Source organism: Salvelinus namaycush, chromosome 1 (genome assembly GCF_016432855.1).
Source record: "Salvelinus namaycush isolate Seneca chromosome 1, SaNama_1.0, whole genome shotgun sequence".
Classification (NCBI taxonomy): Eukaryota; Metazoa; Chordata; class Actinopteri; order Salmoniformes; family Salmonidae; genus Salvelinus; species Salvelinus namaycush.
The window spans coordinates 57,074,989-57,097,471 of record NC_052307.1 but is presented as its reverse complement, the minus strand read 5'-3'; the positions used below and the strand labels follow the sequence as shown (position 1 = coordinate 57,097,471).

At 41.6% G+C, this 22,483-nt stretch overlaps 2 protein-coding genes across 4 annotated transcripts in view; one reads left to right on the top strand and one right to left on the bottom strand.

Annotated features, from left to right (window-relative positions):
- LOC120046182 (phosphorylase b kinase regulatory subunit beta-like) overlaps positions 1-21,946 on the bottom strand; it is a 74,394-nt gene extending 52,448 nt beyond the window's left edge. The window contains exons 1-7 of one of the 2 annotated variants that reach the window (XM_038991215.1): positions 21,854-21,945; positions 20,462-20,565; positions 18,670-18,756; positions 9,182-9,320; positions 4,428-4,527; positions 2,727-2,834; positions 2,513-2,593 (exon numbers count right to left, since the gene is read on the bottom strand). In XM_038991215.1, coding sequence (XP_038847143.1) covers positions 2,513-2,593; positions 2,727-2,834; positions 4,428-4,527; positions 9,182-9,320; positions 18,670-18,756; positions 20,462-20,516 — 570 coding nt within the window. In that variant the 5' untranslated portion in view covers positions 20,517-20,565; positions 21,854-21,945. Of the gene's footprint in view, positions 1-2,512; positions 2,594-2,726; positions 2,835-4,427; positions 4,528-9,181; positions 9,321-18,669; positions 18,757-20,461; positions 20,566-21,853 lie in introns of both variants that reach the window. The other variant, XM_038991207.1, reaches the window with a different exon arrangement.
- An 81-nt stretch (positions 21,947-22,027) lies between these two features.
- The window catches only part of LOC120046169 (T-cell immunomodulatory protein-like), a 119,634-nt gene continuing 119,178 nt past the window's right edge, over positions 22,028-22,483 (top strand). Inside the window, exon 1 of one of the 2 annotated variants that reach the window (XM_038991196.1) lies at positions 22,028-22,396. In XM_038991196.1, coding sequence (XP_038847124.1) covers positions 22,219-22,396 — 178 coding nt within the window. In that variant the 5' untranslated portion in view covers positions 22,028-22,218. The remainder of the gene's footprint in view (positions 22,397-22,483) is intronic. The other variant, XM_038991189.1, reaches the window with a different exon arrangement.

Genomic DNA, 22,483 nt, shown 5'->3' with positions numbered 1-22,483 from the left:
AGCTCTGTCAAAGTGACCATCGGGTTCTTGGTCACATCCCTGACCAAGGCCCTTCTCTCTCGATTGGTCGGGCGGCCAACTCTAAGAAGAGTCTTGGTGGTTCCAAACTTCTTCCATTTAAGAATGATGGAGGCCAGGTTCTTGGGGACCTTCAATGCTGCAGAGATTTTTTGGTACCCTTCCCCAAATCTGCGCCTTGACACAATCCTGTCTCGGAGCTCTATGCACAATTCCTTCCACCTCATGGCTTGATTTGTCCTCTGAGATGCACTGTCAACTGTGGCACCTTATATAGTTAGGTGTGTGCCTTTCCAAATCAAATCAATTGAATTTTCCACAGGTGGACTCAATCAAGTTGCAAAAACATCTCAAGGATGATCAATGGAAATAGGATGCACCTGAGCTCAATTTTGAGTCTCATACCATAAGGTATTTCTGTTTTTTATTTTTAATAAATTTGCAAACATAAAAAAAAAAAAGTTTTCGCTTTGTCATTATGGGGTATTGTTGGTAGATTGATGAGAAAAATCAATATTTCATATATTTTTGAATAAGGCTGTAACGTAACAACATTTGGAAAAAGTCAAAAGGGGTCACAACTTCTGAAGAATGTATTCACATTTAAATGGATAAACTATTCTCCAATAACTCCCATTTCATGCAAATATTCAGTAAAAAAACACACTAACATTTTGTCATTGATGTCATTAACATTTGTGTGCTGCAAATTAAAAGACAAACATCACATGGGTAGTCAAAATCATGTCCTTAATGAATGTCCTTAAAAGACAAACATCTTGATCAAGGAGGAATGACTCTCCTCTATGCAGCAGAATGAGACTACAGGAGAGAAGGAAACTCAGAAAATATTTAAATGATGACTTCGAGGCCATGAAGAAATGTTTTTAAAGTACCAGGGGAGATGTGACTGACAACAGTTTTAATTTAAAGTGAGGGAAACAGAGAGGCCTTAAAGCGTACAGAAATGGGACAGGCAAGGAGGGAAGACAGGAAACGAAATAGAGCCACTGAAATAGGGACATTGTGGGTTATTTTACTTGGGGATTGAGTAGAATGATTATTGTAAGGCTCTTTCTGGCTTTTTTTTTTACAATACAAAACATACACATAGAAAAGACAACATACAGACACACACAAACATCAACGATATCACACCTGCTCAGACCGACCTGTTCTCACCCCTATCTCCAGTGCCTTCCCTACTCTCCACCACATGTCCTCAAACTGTCCCATTTTGTTCCTCTCCGTCACCCACGCTCTTTCAATATTTAGATAATGAAGCACATGATTTTTCCATTTGTCTTAACGATGGAAGATCTTTCTGGTATCTTGATAGTATCTTAATGAATGTTACGGTCACAAATGGACGCATACAGAAAACACACACACACAAACACACAAAGCATCTACCTGTATTAATACTGCAACGAAGATTCAAATGAATTGAACTTCCAGTCAGGAAAATATACTGAACGACTGCTAAGAGCCAAAATTGGACGAATTAGATTATTTTTTTTATTTTTTATCATTTAAATACGGTGCAGAAATAACACACATTAAGAGTCCTATTTCCTGCTTATTTGTTCTGATGTAGATTAATAAAAGGATGCATGCTCGTTGATTTCATGTTCATGCTCTTTACTTATTATGCAGCTCAATAAGCACTGTTTAAACGTGCAAATTAGGTCTGCTTTGCAAATAGGGCTGGCCCCATTGAAGCTACACAGGCAATTTGTTTGCCTTTGGGAGAATTTTTTTTTATAATGTGAGGGTTTCCTTTGCTGCAAACAAAGTGCATGTTTACTGTAATTGCTTCACGGCATAATGTTCTAGAACAACTCTATTTTTGAAGATAAGTCTGGATAAACAAAAGCTTTTCTGAAGGCAATAATTTCACCCCTGTGCCCAAAAGTAAAGCTCCCAGTGAGCAGACAAGTGAATTAAGAGATGGAATTAATGAATTTCAAATCTCCCAAAGGGCTATAAAACGCAGGAGACAGAGAATTAACAGCACTACTGCTGCAGCCACCTTAAAGTACCACTATAACAAATGAGTTACTATTACTTTAGCTGTTCGTTTTACCATGCCTCCACTCAATAACTTGCTCACTAATGAAAAAGGGTGCTGAATAAGTTAGTGTATGTCGAGAGGCAGGTGTAATGAATTTTACATCTGTTATATAGTCATCAAATCATCACATTTAAATTGTTGCGTTTCCAAAGACGCATGCACCTTTAACAACTGCTTACTCAACTGCTGCCTCTACTATTACTATTGACTGCATCAGGGCACTTTGGCACACATGATCTTTCTTTGTTTGCTTTGTTTATAGTCTTGTCTGTATGTTTGCTTCTGCTCACTGCTGACACGGGGTTTCCCCTTGGGGATCAATAAAGTATTATCAACCTGTCTAATCACTATGAAGAAGCCATGTTGTGTAAGAGTCATGCTGAGTGAGAGAGGTCATGTGACTAGGCCAGTGGGCCGTACCTCATCCGTGTTGTAGATGATCTGGAGGCCAGAGCAGATCATCTCCACCAAATAGAGCAGGAACAGGGACAAGGCATCAATCTGACAGAGGGAGACAGGGAGGTGGTATTTAAAAACGTAAGACCGGAATCTGTTCGGACTTCATTCATTATCTACAGTGTAGGGTTTTGGCCTACACAGCATCAAAGCTGCCGATGTTTGTGAGAGGGTGTACCTGTAGGTGATGGTAGTCATTGTAGGACAGAATCTCATCTCCTGTGTCTACATTGAATATTGAGTGCAGGCACTTGGAGGGGCTGGGGTCCTGTTTGAATTGTTCCACCTGAAATATAGGGAATGTGAAGAAAGAGAGCGAAAGGAAGAGAAAAAGACAGAAAGGGCAAATAAAAGAGGAGTCAGTCCATAAAAGATGGATCTTACTCACTGGGCATCTTTCCATTATTTATCCTATCCTCACAAAATGTAAGTGAGGTGACAACCAGGACTGGGATAGATATTCCACTGCGTCATCACTAGGACACACACTAGAATTTTCCTCAAATGACTGTCTTTGAAGACATGAAAACAACTCATAAAAATTGGCACAGGACAGGTATGCATTAATGTATCAGTAAATATTTCAAACAGACATACCATTTATTTTATCAAGGTGCATTAAGCAATTCATGTAAAAGATGTACACATATGACTTTCCTCCTCAAACCATCCCAGGTCATATTTAAGTGATTCACATAGAGTAACACACTCTGGACGAGTTTGCTTCACACAGCACATGAGCGGATAATTTTGTGCCAACATTTGGTACTGACCGAACCATTCACCCCCTTCCGGCACACTTACTTTTTCACCTCTGTAGGCTAGTTGTCAGGTCAACAGGGGCATACCTCTGTCCCAGATTTACACTGTTCTGTTCTGCTGAGCTTGTCAACCCACTGGATAACTAATTGGTTGGGAAAATGGCTGAAACTGTAATGTAGTCTATAAGACGAACAAAGCAGTTAGCTGTTGCGTTCCAAAATAGCCTAACATTTGTTATTGAAAGTGCATTTCCACAATAGTGCAGTTTATGAATCTTGTCAAATGTCACTGTGTGTCAGTGTGATCTTAGCATTAAATAAATGGTTCCGGAGTCAAATCTGTCAGAACACATTTGAGAAGCATGCGTTGTGTGGCTAATCCGTTAAGACTGTGTTTAGTTTCCTTGGTACATTGTGGTAAACTTTGATGCCCTCTCTTTAATGCCTTTTATGGCTCTGTAGTTTTTTTTTAATATGATAACATTTGCTTCCTGGTCCCTCTATATTGTGGGTTCATTAAAAATGGCATGTTCTCTGTGAATGCAAGAGACAGATGTTAATGAGCGCTGCACTGTGTAATTAACTGAAGAAACGGCGCATTATAATTAAGACACAGAAAAGCTTTCCCATAAATTAGGTCGTCAAGGTCATGAGTAAATGAAACAAAACAATTTCAAAAGGCAACAGACCAGAACATTAGAAAAAGAATAGTGAATAGTGTTTAAGAATAGTGTTTGATTGTACTAGAGCTGTAATTATGCGTTCATAGAGGTCTATAAACAATATAAATGCTGTTATTTTGACTGAACGGTCTGCTCAAATACTTTACACAAAAGTGTTCTGCTGAGGCAAAAACCATTTGGAAACCTCTATGTTATTCCATCCACATAAAGATAAAACCAATCCAAGCGTGAGATAGTAAACCGCTGAAGCGTGAGAACAGAGAAGATCAGTAAAAGGACAGAGATCTTTAACCCCCCCCCCCCCATTAGTGACAGTTTCTGTGTTTGCTAAATATCTATATTCATTACTGGATAATGGCATTTGTTTAGATCACTAAGAATGAACTACAGTGTTTCCTGTGGTCCTATGGTCTGACGTTTCATTTGTGGACTCACCTTGTCAGACTGGCGCATGTAACAGTAGAGGATACCCCTCATGCACTTGATGGCTGAGTGCTCCAGCTCATGGGTGCGTCCCATGTCATCATCGATGCGTCTGCGCGTCAGGGTTGATCGTCGCCATGTGCCACAATGAGATAGAGAAAAACGGCCCAATGAGCAGAAGAGCACGTTAAATCAACCTAAACTATCCTACTTCACTGCACAAAATTAGCAGGGTCTGGTTATCCTGTCTGTGCCTACAATAATGGTACATATTAAATGAGACAACTTATTGTATTTGTACACAGTTATAGACAGGTTTTAAATCCTATTAGGACATTAACAACAGTTGTTATTCCTTTGTCTTCCAAAAGCATAACACAAGCAAGGACATGCTACATTCCAATTGATCACCCATCAGATACATATTTGAAAATCACCCAAACGCTTCCAGTATACTATTGACATAAACAATGGCATCTACATAAGATTCGGGAAGGATCCAGACCCCTTTATTCACATTTTGTTACGTTACAGCCTTAATCTAAAATGGATTAAATAAAACATTTTCCTCATCAATCTACACACAATACCACATAATGACAAAGCGAAAGCAAATTTGCAAAATAAAAAACAGAAATACAGTATTTACATAAGTATTCAGACCCTTTGCTATTAGACTCGAAATTGAGCACAGGTGCATCCTGTTTCCATTGATCATCCTTGAGATGTTTCTACAACTTGATCGGAGTCCACCTGTGGTAAATTCAATTGATTAGACAGGCACACACCCGTCTATATAAAGGTCACACAGTTGACAGTGCATGTCAGAGCAAAAACCAAGCCATGAGGTCAAAGGAATTGTCCGTAGAGCTCCAAGACAGGATTGTGTCGAGGCACAGATCTGGGGAAGGGTACCAAAACATTTCTGCAGCATTGAAAGGCCCCGAGAACACAGTGGCCTCCATCATTCTTAAATATTAGAAGTTTGGAACCACCAAGACTCTTCATAGAGCTGGCCGCCCGGCCAAACTGACCAATCAGGGAGAAGGGCCTTGGTCAGGGATATGACCAAGAACCCAATGGTCACTCTGACAGAGCTCCAGAGTTCCTCTGTGAAGATGGGAGAACCTTCCAGAAAGACAACCATGTCTGCAGTACTCCACCAATCAGGCCTTTATGGTAGAGTGGCCAGACGGAAGCCACTCCTCAGTAAAAGGCACATGACAGCCCACTTGGAGTTTGCCAAAAGGCACCCAAAGGCCTCACAGGCCATGAGAAAAAAGATTATCTGGTCTGATTGAACTCTTTGGCCTGAATGCCAAGCGTCATGTCTGGAGGAAACCTGGCACCATCCCTACGGTGAAGCATGGTGGTGGCAGCATCATGCTGTGGGATGTTTTTCAGCTGCAGGGACTGGGAGACTAGTCAGGACCAAGGGTAAGATGAATGGAGCAAAGTACAGAGATATCCTTGATGACAACCTGCTCCAGAGTGCTCAGGACCTCAGAAGGTTCAACTTCCAACAAGACAACAACCCTAAGTACAAGACAACACAGAAATGGCTTCAAGGACAAGTCTCTGAATGTCCTTGAGAGGCCCAGCCAGAGCCCGGATTGAACCCGATCGAACATCTCTGGAGAGACCTGAAAATAGCTGTGCAGCAACGCTCCCCATCCAACCTGACAGAGCTTGAGAGGATCTGCAGAGCAGAATGGGAGAAACTCCTCAAATACAGATGTGCCAAGCTTGTAGCATTATACCCAAGAAGACTCGAGGCTTTAATCACTGCCAAAGGTGCTTCAACAAAGGGTCTGAATACTTTCAGTTCTTATTCTTTCATTAATTTGCATTATGGGGTATTGTGTGTACTGTAGATTGATAAGGGGAAAAACACAGTTTAATCAATTTTAGAATAAGGCTGTAACGTAACAAACATTTTGTGGAAAGGGTGAAGGGGTCTGAATACTTTCCAAATGCACAGTATACTGTACTCTGTCATCATATTGTCAAAGGGCTCATAAAACTTCTGAAGAATGTATTCACATTTAAATGGAATAAAGTATTCTCCAATAACTCCCATGTCATGCAAATATTCAGTAAGTTATTTATTCAACCAAACACATTCACTTTTTGTCATTGATGTCATTACCATTTGTGTGTAGGCCTAGTGTGTTTTCATGAATGACATAAATTCACTTTGATGTCATACATTTCCACCAGTGTAGTAGACTTACTGGGCACACAGACATGGGCATCTGCCCATCCATCCACTCCAATCTAGCGCACACACTCCAGTCCCCTCTCTAGTTACATGGAGGGTAAGTAATGGTTTGGGCCTGTGCTGTCAGATTGGAATCATCTTAATTAAATTCCTGTGACAATGCTAATGGGAAGAAACCATGACGGATGAGTAGGCCCCTCTAGTCTACTTGGACACTCTATTTTTACTCTCTTGTCCCCTGGGAGAAAAAATGCACACCAGTGGGTTTTGAAAGAGCACTTTGTTACAAGGTCTAGTGGAGAAAGTCCCTGACTATTTTGAGTATCTCAGATCTCCACTTGAACTTGAGCCCTCTGTGTATGAAGAAAAGAACACATTACTACAAAGAAAACAGTGACCCGTTTTATAATCAGAGATGCAGAATGTCTGAAGGTGAGAGGATTGTGCCTAGAGACGAGAGAAACATTTGAAGGAGATATGGTGCTGTTGATGTTTAAGCCCCACTTTGCCCTCAGAACAGCCTCAATTTGTCCGGGCATGGACCCTACAAGGTGTCGAAAGCGTTCCACAGGGACGCTGGCCCATGTTGACTCCAATGCTTAACACAGCTGTGTTAAGTTGGCGTGATGTCCTTTGGGGGGTGAACCATTCTCGATACACACGGGAAACTGTTGAGCGTGAAAAACCCAGCAGCATTGTAGTTCTTGACATAAACCGGTGCACCTGGCACATACTGCCATACCCCAGTCAAAGGCTCTTAAATCTTTTGTCTTGCCTATTCACCCTCTGAATGGCACACATACACAATTCATGTCTCAGTTGTCTCATGGCTTAAGAATTCTTTAACATGTCTCCTTCAGTTCATCTACACCAGTGGTTCCCAAACTTTTATAGTCCCGTACCCCTTCAAACATTCAACCTCCAGCTGCGTACCCCCTCTAGCACCAGGGTCAACGCACTCTCAAATGTTGTTTTTTGCCATCATTGTAAGCGTGCCACACACACACTATACGATACATTTATTAAACATAAGAATGAGTGTGAGTTTTTGTCATAACCCGGCTCGTGGGAAGTAACAAAGAGCTCTTACCGGACCAGGGCACAAATAATAATATAATAATAATCAATCATTTTGCTCTTTATTTAACCATCTTACATATAAAACCCTATTTGTTCATCAAAAATTGTGAATAACTCACCACAGGTTAATGAGAAGGGTGTGCTTGAAAGGATCCACATATTGTAACTCTGCAATGTTGGGTTGTATTGGAGAGAGTCTCAGTCTTAAATCATTTTCCACACGCAGTCTGTGCTTGTATTTATTTTTCATGCTAGTGAGGGCCGAGAATCCATTCTCACATAGGTACGTGGTGGCAAAGGGCATCAGTGTCTTAATAGCGCGATTTGCCAAGGCAGGATACTCTGAGCGCAGCCCAATCCAGAAATCTGGCAGTGGCTTCTGATTAAATTACATTTTCACAGAACCGGTTGTTGCAATTTCGGTATATCGGTAAGTGGACTGGAGGCAGGGCATGAAAGGGATAATGAATCCAGCAGTTTGTGTCATCCGTTTCGGGAAAGTACCTGCGTAATTGCGTACCCAACTCACTCAGGTGCTTCGCTATATCACATTTGACATTGTCCGTAAGCTTGAGATCATTTGAACACAAAAGACCTGTGTGTTATCCTTGTTAATGCAGACAGAGAAGAGCTCCGACTTCTTAATCATAGCCTCAGTTTTGTCCCGCACATTGAATATAGTTGCGGAGAGTCCCTGTAATCCTAGATTCAGATCATTCAGGCGAGAAAAAACATCACACAGATAGGCCAGTCGTGTGAGAAACTCGTCATCATGCAAGCGGTCAGACAAGTGAAAATTATGGTCAGTAAAGAAAAAACTTTAAGCTCGTCTCTCAATTTAAAAAAACGGGTCAATACTTTGCCCCTTGATAACCAGCTTGTAAAAACATTACATGGTCGCTGCCCATATCATTGCATAGTGCAGAAACTACACGAGAGTTCAGGGGCCTTGCTTTAACAAAGTTAACCATTTTCACTGTAGTGTCCAAAACATATTTCAAGTGGTCAGGCATTCCCTTGGCAGCAAGAGCCTCTCGGTGGATGCTGCAGTGTACCCAAGTGCCGTCGGGAGCAACTGCTTGCTCGTTACCACTTCACTTCCCAGTTTGGGAATACCTGATCTACACTGATTGAAGCGGATTCAGCAAGTGACATCAATAAGAGATCATAGCTTTCACTAGGTCAGTCTATGTCATGGAAAGAGCAGGTGTTCCTAATGTTTTGTGCACTCAGTGTAGTCTGGATGCTCTATTAAGTGGGCTCCACAGCAGCAGCAGTACAAGCAAATGCGCAGCACCCCCTTGGCATTACAAAAGCTGTCTGCTTTGATTAAGAATATTGGTCCCTGACGGAGTCCATTAACTAAGGTTGTACTAGATTAATTATTAAGATCAACTTTAAAATGTACAGTGATCTAAGGTGGCTGTGGATACAGTGTATGTGTGTGGGCGTGTGTGTGTGTCACCTGTAAGCTAGACCCAGGGCCCAGGAACTGGCTGCACAGTACAGGGAGTCCCGCACCTTGGCTTCCTTGCAGCTGGAGCATGTCTTGGTAGGGAAGAGGCCAGTAGTAGGGCTTTGGTAGTTCAGAATGGTGGTCTTCACTAGAGAGAGAAACAAGAGAGAGACAGGTGATCCCTCACGCTTTCAACTATATTTTTGTTTTGTATAATATTGTACAACAGCTGATGAAACAAACATTAACCAGTGTTCTTTCCTGATAGTTGCTGGTTAGAAATACAATCTACACAGGAGCTTCTAATCAGCCTGTTTGCATGGGTGAGAGTTTAGGCTTGCCTGGTGACATCACCATGCGGTAAATTGGTTAATAGACCAATAACAAAGAGAGTTACAAACCTCTCTGACAGTTTTAAGTTTTCTCCTGCCCACTCAGACCACTCCCAGACAGTCATAGCTAAATTCTTGATTGATAAATAGTTTTTGTCCATTGTAGTGGAAAACTATTACAGTAAGGTACTTAATTGTTACCCAGAAATGATTTGATATAAAAATGGCTACTTTGGGCCATTAACATTGTTTGTTGTTGCAAATTGTGAAATGGAATGGAAAATAAAGGTATGTTAAACAACTGTATGTTGTGTAGTTATTGTTGTAAAACCAGACATCCCAATAAGGTGTGCTACTGCACATGTGAAGGTAGCAATAACTTTGGTCTTTAGGTCATATACATTCCAGAGTGACACACGTGTTAATCTTCATGGAAATCCTCAAAATATTATTGAGCTTAAATAAAGTCACACTAAAACAGAAGGCCTGGAATCACAGGAATGTATCTGTCACCAAACCACCCTCTACCCCTCCCGATGAATAATCTGTCTGAACAGGGTACTTCATTTTTCATCACCACATTATGCCAGAGCAAATGAAGGGGACATCCATTCTGCTAGATCGTTTGTTAAAGAAAGTCCGGGTCAATTCAAAGAGACAAAGTCAGCATAGCCGGGATAAAGAGGCGATGGAGGGAATTAAGCAGAATATTAATAAACCCTTCAGTAACTCGGCAGTGAAAATTACTTTGACCCCAGAGGCTGCTTGGGAAAAAACACATTAAACAGACAGTGCCTCTTCTGGCCAATTTCATATGTTAACCAGAGTTAAAAAGTAGCATCGTATTGGGGCTTCCCCTGGCATTGTGAATGTAAAAAGAAAGCTGATTGAAAAGTTGCTGTGTTAATTTCCCGCCATTTCTCCCCACATGCTCTGGACAATTTATTATTTTGTTTCCAACAATACTTCCTTGTAATACTATGATATTGCTAGTCTATTCAAATATGTGCTTGGTAATATAAATAACAAAACGCCAGAATTGGAAACACCAACCTACTTCTCCTCACCACTGTCTCACCAACACTGTAAACTAGCTTCTAGTGAGCGCGTACCAGTAGATTCACAGATTTTAGGCACAAGTTCTTCAACCGGCTGTTCAAAACAGCGCCATTTCTGTTCTTTTGCTGAACACGGCCCAGGTCAGATGTGTAAGATTACGGTCGTTTGGCCCTGTGATTTTGTCTAGATATTATAGTATTGGCCAATGTATTATTTTGTCCTTTCTTTCAACAAATTTTCATAATTTATCATCATCTGTAGGATATTGTAAATAACCTCAGGAACCAGTCTGCTCATCACCTGCACTGTTTAATAAATACCACCTATTTTGACCTCGGCAAATCCGACCACGACGCCATCTTGCTCCTTCCGTCTTATAGGCAGAAACTCAAACAGGATGTACCAGTGACGAGAACCATTCAACGCTGGTCCGACCAATCGGAAGCCACGCTTCAAGATTGTTTTGATCACACGGACTGGAATATGTTCCGGTCAGCCTCAGAGAACAACATCGGCCTATACGTTGACTCGGTGAATGCATTTATAAAGAAGTGCATTGGAGATGTTGTACCCACTGTGACTATTAAAACCTACCCTAACCAGAAACCGTGGATGGATGGCGGCATTCGCACAAAACTGAAGGCGCGATCCACCACATTTAACCATGGAAAGAGGTTTGGGAATATGTCTGAATATAAACAGTGTAGCTATTCCCTCCGCAAGGCAATCAAACAAGCGAAATGCCAGTACAGGGACAAGTTGGAGTCGCAATTCAATGGCTCAGACACGAGACGTATGTGGCAGGGTCTACAGTCAATCACAGACTACAAAAAGAAATCCAGCCATGTCACGAAACCGACGTCACGCTTCCAGACAAACAAAATACCTTCTTTGCCCGCTTTGAGGATAATACAGTGCCACCGTCGCAGCACGCTAACAAGGACTGCGTCCTCCCATCTCCTTCTCTGATGTGAGTAAAACATTTAAACGTGTTAACCCACACAAGGCTGCTGGCCCAGACGGCATCCCTAGCCGCGTCCTCAAAGCATGCGCAGACCAGCTGGCTGGTGTGTTTACGGACATATTCAATCGCTCACTATCCCAGTCTGCTGTCCCCACATACTTCAAGATGTCTACCATTGTTCCTGTACCCAAGAAGGCAAAGACAAACAAACTAAATTACTACCGCCCCGTAGCACTCACTTCTGTCATCATGAAGTGCTTTGAGAGACTAGTCAAGGATCGCATCACCTCCACCTTACCGGCTACCCTAGACCCACATACTGCCCCAACAGGTCCACAGACAACGCAATCGCCATCACACTGCACACTGCCCTATCCCATCTGGACAAAATGAATACCTATGGAAGAATGCTGTTCATTGACTACAGCTCAGCATTCAACACCATAGTACCCTCTAAGTTCATCATCAAGCGGGAGGCCCTGGGTCTCAACCCCGCCCTGTGCAATTGGGTCCTGGACTTTGACGGGCTGCCCCCAGGTGGTGAAGGTAGGAAACAACATCTCCACTTCGCTGACCCTCAACACTGGGGCCCCAGAAGGGTGTGTGCTCTGCCCCCTCCTGTACTCCCTGTTCACCCATGACTGCGTGGCCATGCACGCCTCCAACTCAATCATCAAATTCACAGACGACACAACAGTAGTGGGCTTGATTACCAACAACGACGAGACAGCCTACAGGGAGGAGGTGAGGGCACTCGGAGTGTGGTGTCAGGAAAACAACCTCTCACTCAATGTCAACAAAACAAAGGAGATGATCGTGGACTTCAGGTCCACTCACACAGACAGTGTGGTGAAGAAGGCGCAACAGTGCCTCTTCAATCTCAGGAGCCTGAAGAAATTTGGTTTGTCACCCAAAACCCTGACAAACTTTTACAGATGAACAAATAGAGAGCATCCTGTTGGGCTGTATCACAGCCTGGTACGGCAACTGCACCGCCCTCAACCGCAAGGCTCCCCAGAGGGTGGTGCGGTCTGCACAACGCATCACCGGGGGCAAACTACCTGCCCTCCATGACACCTACAGCACCCGATGTCACAGGAAGGCCAAAAAGATCATCAAGGACATCAACCACCTGAGCCACTGCCTGTTCACACCGCTACCATCCAGAAGGCGAGGTCAGTACAGGTGCATCAAAGCTGGGACCGAGAGACTGAAAAACAGCTTCTATCTCAAGGCCATCAGACTGCTAAACAGCAATCACTAACTCAGAGAGGCTGCTGCCACTTTAATAAATGGATAACTAGTCACTTTATACAATGCACTCTAAATAATGCCACTTTCATAATGTTTACATATCTTACATTACTCATAATCACATATCTACTGTATTTTATACCATCTATTGCACCTTGCCTATGCCGCTCGGCCATCGCTCATCCATATGTATGTACATATTCTCATTCACCCCTTTAGATTTGTATGTATTAGGTAGTTGTTGGGGAATTGTTTGATTACTTGTTAGATATTACTGCACTGTCGGAACTAGAAGCACAAGCCTTTTGCTACACTCGCATTAACATCTGCTAACCATGTGTATCTGACAAATACAATTTGATTTGATCCTCTGACTCTTCGACTCAACTGTTTCTGCTCCAAGCCCAACTAACTCGGCTGCTGGGTCCATAAATGTAACCTACCTTGACTCACTTTTCTCACATTCAATCTCTGCTTTAGATTTGGAAAAGGCAATATAATGTATTTGGAGGCACATCAGAAGAAAAATGGCACCTTAGTAAGACTCCTCTGAATCAAAACCACAGTAAAATATGTTATTATTCTCTAACTCCAAAGACACAACAGCACTCTAGATGCAAATAAACTGAGGTTGGAGTTGCTCAGTCTCATATGATGATATTATCATCCATCAACCTAATGTCCCACTAAATCAACAGCTAATGCTGTTTCTTAGAATGGTCCATTCCTCTGCTCCCAGACAGTGAAAGAAAGAAAGAAAGAAAGAAAGAAAGAAAGAAAGAAAGAAAGAAAGAAAGAAAGAAAGAAAGAAGAAAAATAAAGAGAAAAAAGAAAAAGAGGTAAAAGAGACATCCACAACAAAACCTAAAGCTTGTTTTAACATTTCTTAATCTCCCTGAGCCAGTGTCAGATACTAGCCCTATGCCTCCACTATAATCAAGTGTGAGAATGAAATAAGAAACCCGAGGCCCACACAGGAGAAAAAGAAGACAAACTGTGAGGGACAGTGATGTCCCTAATGTCTTTTGCTCAGAAATGATAGGGAATAAGTCCACACTGCATCCTAAGAGCATGTAATGCCACTGGCTTAAAAATTTCACTTTTTTTTGTAGAAAATGGAACTAGAATCATCATTTCATTACCTCTGAAGCAAAAAAAAAGGTATTCATCCACTGGCCTGTGCATTGGCGATAACAACTGCTGCTATGCTCCCTGCTAAAATTAAGCAAGCACAATCAACTGCTATGTACCGACCACAAAATTAAGCAAGAACATTTCAACATATTGTTATCTCACAGACAACGTTTCTGAGAGAGCAACAGGGGGCTTGATGCATGTTATTGTTGCAGTACTCTTCCATTCATTGCTAGTAGAACAAATCACTCACAACCTCACCTGGAGCAATCTAAAGCTTTCCGAATTTCGACCAATCTGACTGAGCAGAAAAGGGAATGGGAAAAGCACTGAGTAAAATATTACTATAATATAGGCTACGCCACAAAAAGTGTGCTGTCACATTATTGCGAAAGCTAAAATTGCATCCGTTTTCCTTGGAGAACAAAACATGCACTAAACATATAAAAGCTACAGGGGTAACATGAATGCAAAATGCATGAGTAATGAGTGAGATTCACTTTCATCCAGGGAGCCCAGGTGGTGAGAAACACTGATAGGTTGTTCTCTTTAGGGATGTCTGTCACCATGACTTCACACTGCAGGACTGGTTTCAGATGAGGGACCAGTTGCTCCCCTAGTGCTTTTCCTGTAACATCCTCATTTCAACCTAGACAGTCTGTGAAATAACCCTCACTTCAGGGAAACTTTTCTCATCAAAATTTCACAAGTATGCTGTCTTTTCTCTACAGCTGTCTTATACTAGCCTACGGGGTGGGATACAAAAATAACACAACCCTCTGGATTTTCAAACATGAAACATGACACCATATTGATCAACTTTGCTCCCCCAAAACATGGGCAATATCTGATAACTCACTGAAGTATCTTTGTTGTCTGTCTTCAGTAGAACAAAAATTTGATTTTCCTTTATTCAAATAGGCTCACAACATAAAACATAATAGAAGCTGTATTGCCCTTGAAAAGTAATTTGTCTTGAACATAGGTATAGCATTTAGACCACAGCCCCAGGTCACAGCAAAGCACAGATCACAATAGACTACATTCTATCCTTCATAAAATTACAATGTAATGCAACACACTTCCTCTGTTTCCACACTGAGCAAAGGGTGTCCTGCCTTTAATGAAGAAAGCCATGAGATCTGTTGCCACGCTGTATCCATGCACCCCCTGTCATCATCACAACTGACCAATGGGGTGTGACATGTCTGCCAATGGTGCGGTAACTTGTGAAAATGGCGTGACCTGACTCAGACAGACTCAGATTAGAGCCCATGGGCTCTATTTTCGGCTAGTGTTAAGGCAGCGCTAGTGTCAAATGCACGTTAGTTTGAAATTTCGCAATGGCTATTTCCAGCCCTAACGCCAGGTTCGTCAATTTATCTGTCTTGAAAATCCGCTTGCTTACGCTCAAATGGGTGTAGTGGAAATATTTGAGGTGTGTCCTTAAAAACATGATTCAAAGTGCTAATTTCAGGCAGTGCCGATAGGGATATTTGAGACCAATCAAAAGCTGGTTTTAGCAGTAATGCAGTTGGTTATGGTTTGAATTTTGACAGTGGAAACGCAGCCTATCCAGTGTTAGGATTTATGTTTATGCACTATAGCCTGCTACCATATTGTATGAAGATTAATATTGTTTTGTTACACACACACACAAACAATACAGATGTATGTGTGTAAAGACTGACCAACATTGAGTGAAAGGCCATAAAAGCTGTGGTCAATCTGGAGAGGGGGGGGGGGGGGGGGGGGTGCATATCTCTAAGCCAACCAGGGAGGGTAGATTACTGGACAATACCATATTAGGAACTGTTTGAGTGTAGCATCGGGGGAGACACAAGACGGATCTAATCTACCCAACAACCAGATGCGGACAGAGGAGAGCACTAAGGGACTTGGACAAATCCGAGTGACAGCAAAGGCGGAGCAAAGTTTAAATCGCGCTCAGCCTCTGTGATAGGCCAACAGACGCGTTGGAACTACGTCATCACGGTATAAGAACAGCTGTTTACGTACTTCCTGCCAGTTCCCTGTTCTACCCTGCGTGGAGATACAGCGAAGCCGTATATACGAAAATTGCATTTGCCATTTATTGTTTGCGTTAATTAAACATAATTAAAGAAAGTTAGCAGACCTTGCTTTTTATTTATCCTGATACCGGATTTGTTACACGCAGAGCTTTCACCAGCCATGACACACACTGCCCATACGCGCATGGAACAAAAGTAGCCTAACGTGCTTTTGGTGCCTGTATACTTCGTATTTAGAAACATGAAAAACAAATGTTTTCTACATTTCAAGTTATTTGATTAAAAACCAAGCATAGCCTCCCATCCTCAATTAAGGCTTTTTTTTTTGTCTGCCCAATGCAATCGCAAAGTAGTCAAGACTGTCGATAAAGGATTTGGCTCCTGAGACCGCTTGGAAATAAATCTTAATCACCAAAGCTTTATTATATCAAAAAAATCTAATCAAACTTTATTTGTCACCTCCGCCGTATACAACATGTGTAGACCTTACTGTGAAATGCTTACTTACAAGCCCTTAACCAACAGTGCAGTTCAAGAAAGAGTTAAGAAAATATTTACCAAATAAACTAAAAGTAAAAATAAATAAAAAACTAGCACAATAAAATAACAATAACGAGGCTATATACAGGGGATACCGGTACCGAGTCAATGTGCGGGGAAACCGGTTAGTGGAGGTAATTTGTGTAAAAGTATATATTTTTTTTAAATGGAGGGGGGTTGTCAATGTAAAAAAACGGTACCGGTTGCTGTGCGGTAGCAGAGAAAACAGTCTATGACTTGGGTGACTGGAGTCTTTGACAATTTTATGGGCTTTCCTCTGACACCGCCTAGTATATAGGTCCTGGATGGCAGGAAGCTTGGCCCCAGTGATGTACTGGGACGTACGCACTACCCTCTGTAGCGCCTTACGGTCAGATGCCGAGCAGTTACCATACCAGGCGGTGATGCAACCAGTCAGAATGCTCTCGATGGTGCAGCTGTAGAACTTTTTGAGGATCTGGGGACCCATGCCAAATCTTTTCAGTCTCCTGAGGGGGAAAAGGTGTTGTCGTGCCCTCTTCACGGCTGTCTTGGTGTGTTTGGACCATGTTTGTTGGTGATGTGGACACAAAGTAACTTGAAACTCTCGACCCGCTTCACTTCAGCCCCGTCGATGTTAATGGGGGCCTGTTCGGCCCGCCTTTTCCTGTAGTCCACGATCAGCTCCTTTGTCTTGCTCACATTGAGGGAGAGGTTGTTGTTCTGGCACCACACTGCCAGGTCTCTGACCTCCTCCCTATAGGCTGTCTCATCGTTGTCGGTGATCAGGCCAACCACCGTTGTGTCATCAGCAAATGAATGATGATGTTGGAGTCGTGTTTGGCCACGCAGTCGTGAACAGGGAGTACAGGAGGGGACTAAGCACACACCCCTGAGGGCCCCCAGTGTTGAGAGTAGCAGACATGTTGTTGACTACCCTTACCACCTGGGGGCAGCCCGTCAGGAAGTCCAGGATCCAGATGCAGAGGGAGGTGTTTAGTCCCAGGGTCCTTAGCTTAGTGATGAGCTTCGTGGGCACTATGGTGTTGAACGCTGAGCTGTAGTCAATGAACAGCATTCTCACATAGGTGTTCCTTTTGTCCAGGTGGGAAAGGGCATTGTGGAGTGCGATTGAGATTGGGTCATCTGCGGATCTGTTGGGGCGGTATGTGAATTGGAGTGGGTCTCGGGTATCCGGGAGGATGCTGTTGATGTGAGCCATGACCAGCCTTTCAAAGCACTTCATGGCTACCGACGTGAGTGCTACAGGGCAGTAATCATATAACAAGTTTGAGAGGAGTAAAACAGTGAGCTGACATTCACTTGTATCTATGCATTGTAGGCAGGACCACATTATTTTAGCCATGCAGGTCCCGTTTTTGATTTTTGGATGTGCGTAAAACCCTCCATATTCTGTGTTGTTTTAATATTATATGCCCATGGCGAGAAATGATGGTGCCTGTAAGTGTGACATTTTAAAACAAGTTGTTTCTTTGTTTAGTTTAGAATTTGATTAGAATCATTAGTTCTCTTTTTAGGCCTTATCAATAATGAATTTAATCTTGCTTAATGACAGTAGGCCCCGCCTCTATATCAGTGGGAATGCTATTGAAGCCATGCAATTACTTAGAACAATGTGGACTGCAAATGGGTTCAAGTTAACCTATTGAGGAAAGATGGGATAGGTCTACATTTTGTTATTTTGTTTCTGTAAGCCATTTAACAAACTATAACGGACTAACATTGATATTGGAGTTGTTTCCAAGGCAATACATAAAAGTCTGTAAATACACAACCTGAAGCAACCACATATTTTGCCATGGAGCACGTTCTGATTGGGCCAGTGAGGGGCCAAGCCTCAACACACCCACAACTTGTTTATTTATCAAAACCCAGACCTTTCCGTGACAACACCACCAAGTGCGCCAATAATTGTGATAGTGAAAATAGCTCAAATATTTCTAACACATCCCTGAAACAATAGCGCTACCGCCTGCACTTAGATTTACCATTGCGTCAGCTTTGTTAAAATAGAGCCCTAAGAGTAACATACAAAATTAAAACCATATCTCAAACCTAAATACTGTAAAGCTACACCCCCTAGAAGCAGACAAATAAGCTCGAAAGGACCTCACCTTTGAGGACGTCTTCAAAACAAGGATTTTAAATAGTAAGTACTTTAATTGTAATTACAGTGCTTACCTGCATTGTAGTAGCGGTCAAGTTTCTCCCATAGTGGCTCATCCTCCCGGTGGAGAATGGAGAGCTTGAGAGGTTCATAGATGGAGCCTGAGGAGAGATACAAAACACAATTCTTGACAGAACATTCATTGTTGAGCTAGAGCTCAATTGGAGGTAATTTGTTCATGTATCAGGTGACTCTATGATACTTTCCCACACACTCTGGAGACACACACTACAGTAACTATGTGTCAAAGAAAGACTCCCATAAACACTTGGGGAGTATTAGGCTGTAAGACTGATGCCACAAAGGTTCCTAGTTATCAGCACTTCTATCACACATCTTCAGAAACAAATGTATGTAGACCTAAGTGTTAAACATATTTTATAGAATGGTTTTAGATAATGAAGAATTTAACTACACATGGGATTGAAGAGCAATATCATAAACACATTGTCAAAATAAATCAGTATCAGTCATTTTTTGTGATTTCCGTCAGAATACAATGAACAGTCCAGGTCACACAAAAACCACAATGCATTGATGCATGCAATCATGACATGGCCCCATTTCCAACTCACATTTAGTCACTGTAAATATCAAAACAAACCTCCAGCAAGAAGTGTGATTTCATACACTGAGCACAAATTTAAAATATAATGGAACTTGCCACCATTTCAAGCTTTCTTCAGAGCCAAGTGAATTTCAGGGGAGCCCCATCTGTTGGACCACTATTTCAGACAAATTTTATTTTGGAGTGATTTACATTTTAATGGGATCGACCTTGGGTCAATACCTCAGGTACTGAAAAAGCCACATTTCCAGTCAAATTACCATAATTTCCATCAGCTTTTAAGTAGTAGGGACAAAGCCATCACTTTTCAAGATAACTCTGCAGAGGCAGTGTGAGGCTAATATGCAAATTAAAGGTTTTATTTCATTTCTACTGAATAGAAACATGGATCGAAGTCTGTGGTTGTTGGAAAATATTGTGTGATTAACTTCACTGAGAGAGTTCAATATTTGTTAATACTAGGCTTATGAATTGAATACTGGTTAGTATAATTTTTTATTTTCATTCAACAGTATATTGGTTGTACTATATTTGGTGGGAACCCTAGGGAGAGAGTGTCAATCATAGGTGCAGCAAAAAAGTGAATTATGACGACAACTTGATTACCTGGATCATTTTTAGATACAGTAGTGTATACCCAATTTTATGTCACAAAATCTACCCCATGTATTGAACGTAGCCTATTTCCAAGACTGGTATATTGGTATAGCATCCTGACCAAGCCACGTAGACAGCAGTAATAATAGTGTATCACAGCATTTTCAGCATATCATACCATTCACCTGAAGAAAACTGAACACAGCAGGATGGTAGCAGCTTAATTTGGGAGGACAGGCTTGTGGTAAATCCTGAAGCGGAATGGTTTCAATGCGTTTGATGCCATTCCATTTGCTCCGTTTTAGCCATTATTATGAGCCATCCTCCCCTCAGCACCCTCCACTGAAACTGACATATGATACTAGGGTGGTATAGTAATACAAAACTCTGGCTGGCAAGATTAATAATTGAAATGTATAATTTGGAGTGATGTCATCCTGCTAATTGTCTCATAGAACGATATGCAGGCATTACACTCGATTAAATCTAGATTTAGTTCAACCCAGTTTGAAAGGCTTTGGGTTTGGAGTGCTTGCTACCTCTTTTTTAAACTTATTTTACCATGTAAGTTGACTGAGAACACATTCTCATTTACAGCAACGACCTGGAGAATAGTTACATATGCTCAATTCACTACTTACCATATCTTTTTAGTTTCCGAGGAGCTTTGGAAATCTCACATTCCGAGCTGGCCATTTTCAAAAGGTGAGGTAAAGGGCAATCGTCTCTCAGCTAAATTACAAATCTACAGCAATTCACAGGAGGGTTAGTAGAGCGGCTTAAGAAAAAAAATCAATAATGAATCACATAGCAAGTTAATATTAGGTGGCAACAAAACAGACAACAAATGACAAAACATGAATACGCTATGTAGCCTACAATGGTCATTAAAAGATTAGCCTACTTGGAAATTATTTGTATGTTGGCATAGGATGGTTAAGGTGAGTGAACTAGTAATGATGGTTTGAATTAGCCTAATGTCTGAATGTGTCTTTTTTCAAATAAAAGTTCATAAATGTCTATACATATTTTAAGGCATTCATTCGTCAAACTATAATGTTTGTATGAGTGATACTCAACAAATTCAAACTATGATAAAGTATTTCTTAAATACCCTACTATTGCCTTTATTGTTAAATGAAAAAAATGTATGAAAAATTGCATGAGGCCTTTAATTGACAGCAAGCTTGATTAACCACTGATCATAATCAAAATCAGTATATGAGTTATAAGACTTCAGATTGAAAACATGGACATAGGCAAAGCCCGCGAGTGATTCCACCCCCCTCGCTCAAGGGCACATTAACAGATTTTTCACCTAGTCGGCTCGGGGATTCAAACCAGCAGCCTTTCAGTTACTGGCCCAACGTTCTTAACTGCTAGGCTACCTGCCATATTTGATCGCGTCTCAATATAATCAAGGTATGAAATGATTGTTATTTTCCGATACAATCTCTTTCGGCACCCCAACAAAAATGTCTGAATCTCATTGCCTACCCCTGCACTGTCTATGTGAGCAGGTTGCCATGTTGGCTAATGTAATGGCATCTAGCCTGATAAACGAGGAACATAGCCTACATCAGAGGAGGCTGGTGGGAGGAGCTACATGTATATGAGGACGGGCTCATTGTAATGGTATTAAATAGAATGGAGTCAAACACAAACATTTGGAAGCCACATGTTTGACTCTGTTACATGTATTCCATTCCAGCCATTACAATGAGCCCATCCTCCTATTGGTCCTCCCACCAGCCTACTCTGGCCAGCATGTACATTTATTCTCTTTCAGTATGATAACATTGCTGTTTTATGTAGCCTAACACAAACGACAAGGGTAGAGAGGCAACACCTGATGTGAAAATCTTAAAATAGCTTCAGTAGCTGCAAACTTGACCTTTCATGCTCATGCATGCCCACTGCGGTGGGCTATAGTGGCTATAGCAGGCAAGGATATGATATAATCTGTTTCGTTGATTTTTCACTCAAGAGGTTTGCAGATAATGCACAGTGTCAATCAAGTGAATATGTCAAACCTGAACGTTTTTGTCTGGCTTTGATTTCCAGGAGTTTCCTGCCGACATCTGCCAAGCTTGACATGTTGGTTGGTTCTCTGTGTTTACCAAGTAACAACACGTTGTGACACTGCTGTAAACTAGGAAGCGCTGATGGTGTGACGTCACACCACCCTTTTATTAACATGTCAATAGTCTATCCCCCTCTTGTGCCATTGATGTTCTTCACCTTTATATTTACGACTAAATAAGGCTGTCGATTGTGTTATTTTTGACAAATGTCAAACCCCACGAGTTTATGCTTAATGCATTTCTTGCTGTCATTTCTGCCGTAAACCAAACGCGCACTGCAGTATTCCAGTTTGTGTTGTTTGAATTGAACAACTATGAGGATATTGTTTATCAAGATTTTTACATTTACTGTGTATTTTGCAGGGCAGTATTCAGCATCTGCTCTTCAAGATGTAACAACTGACTTGTTCGGGTCTGAAAATCATGGTACTGTGGCTGCGTTTGGTGATTTCAACTCGGATAAACAGACAGATATTTTCATCATCAGAGAACGTGAGTAGCTAACGTTAGCTAGCTGGCTAGAATACTGTTCAGTGTTTTGTATTGCCTTTTCAATAGGATTCATTTCGTTAGTGAATA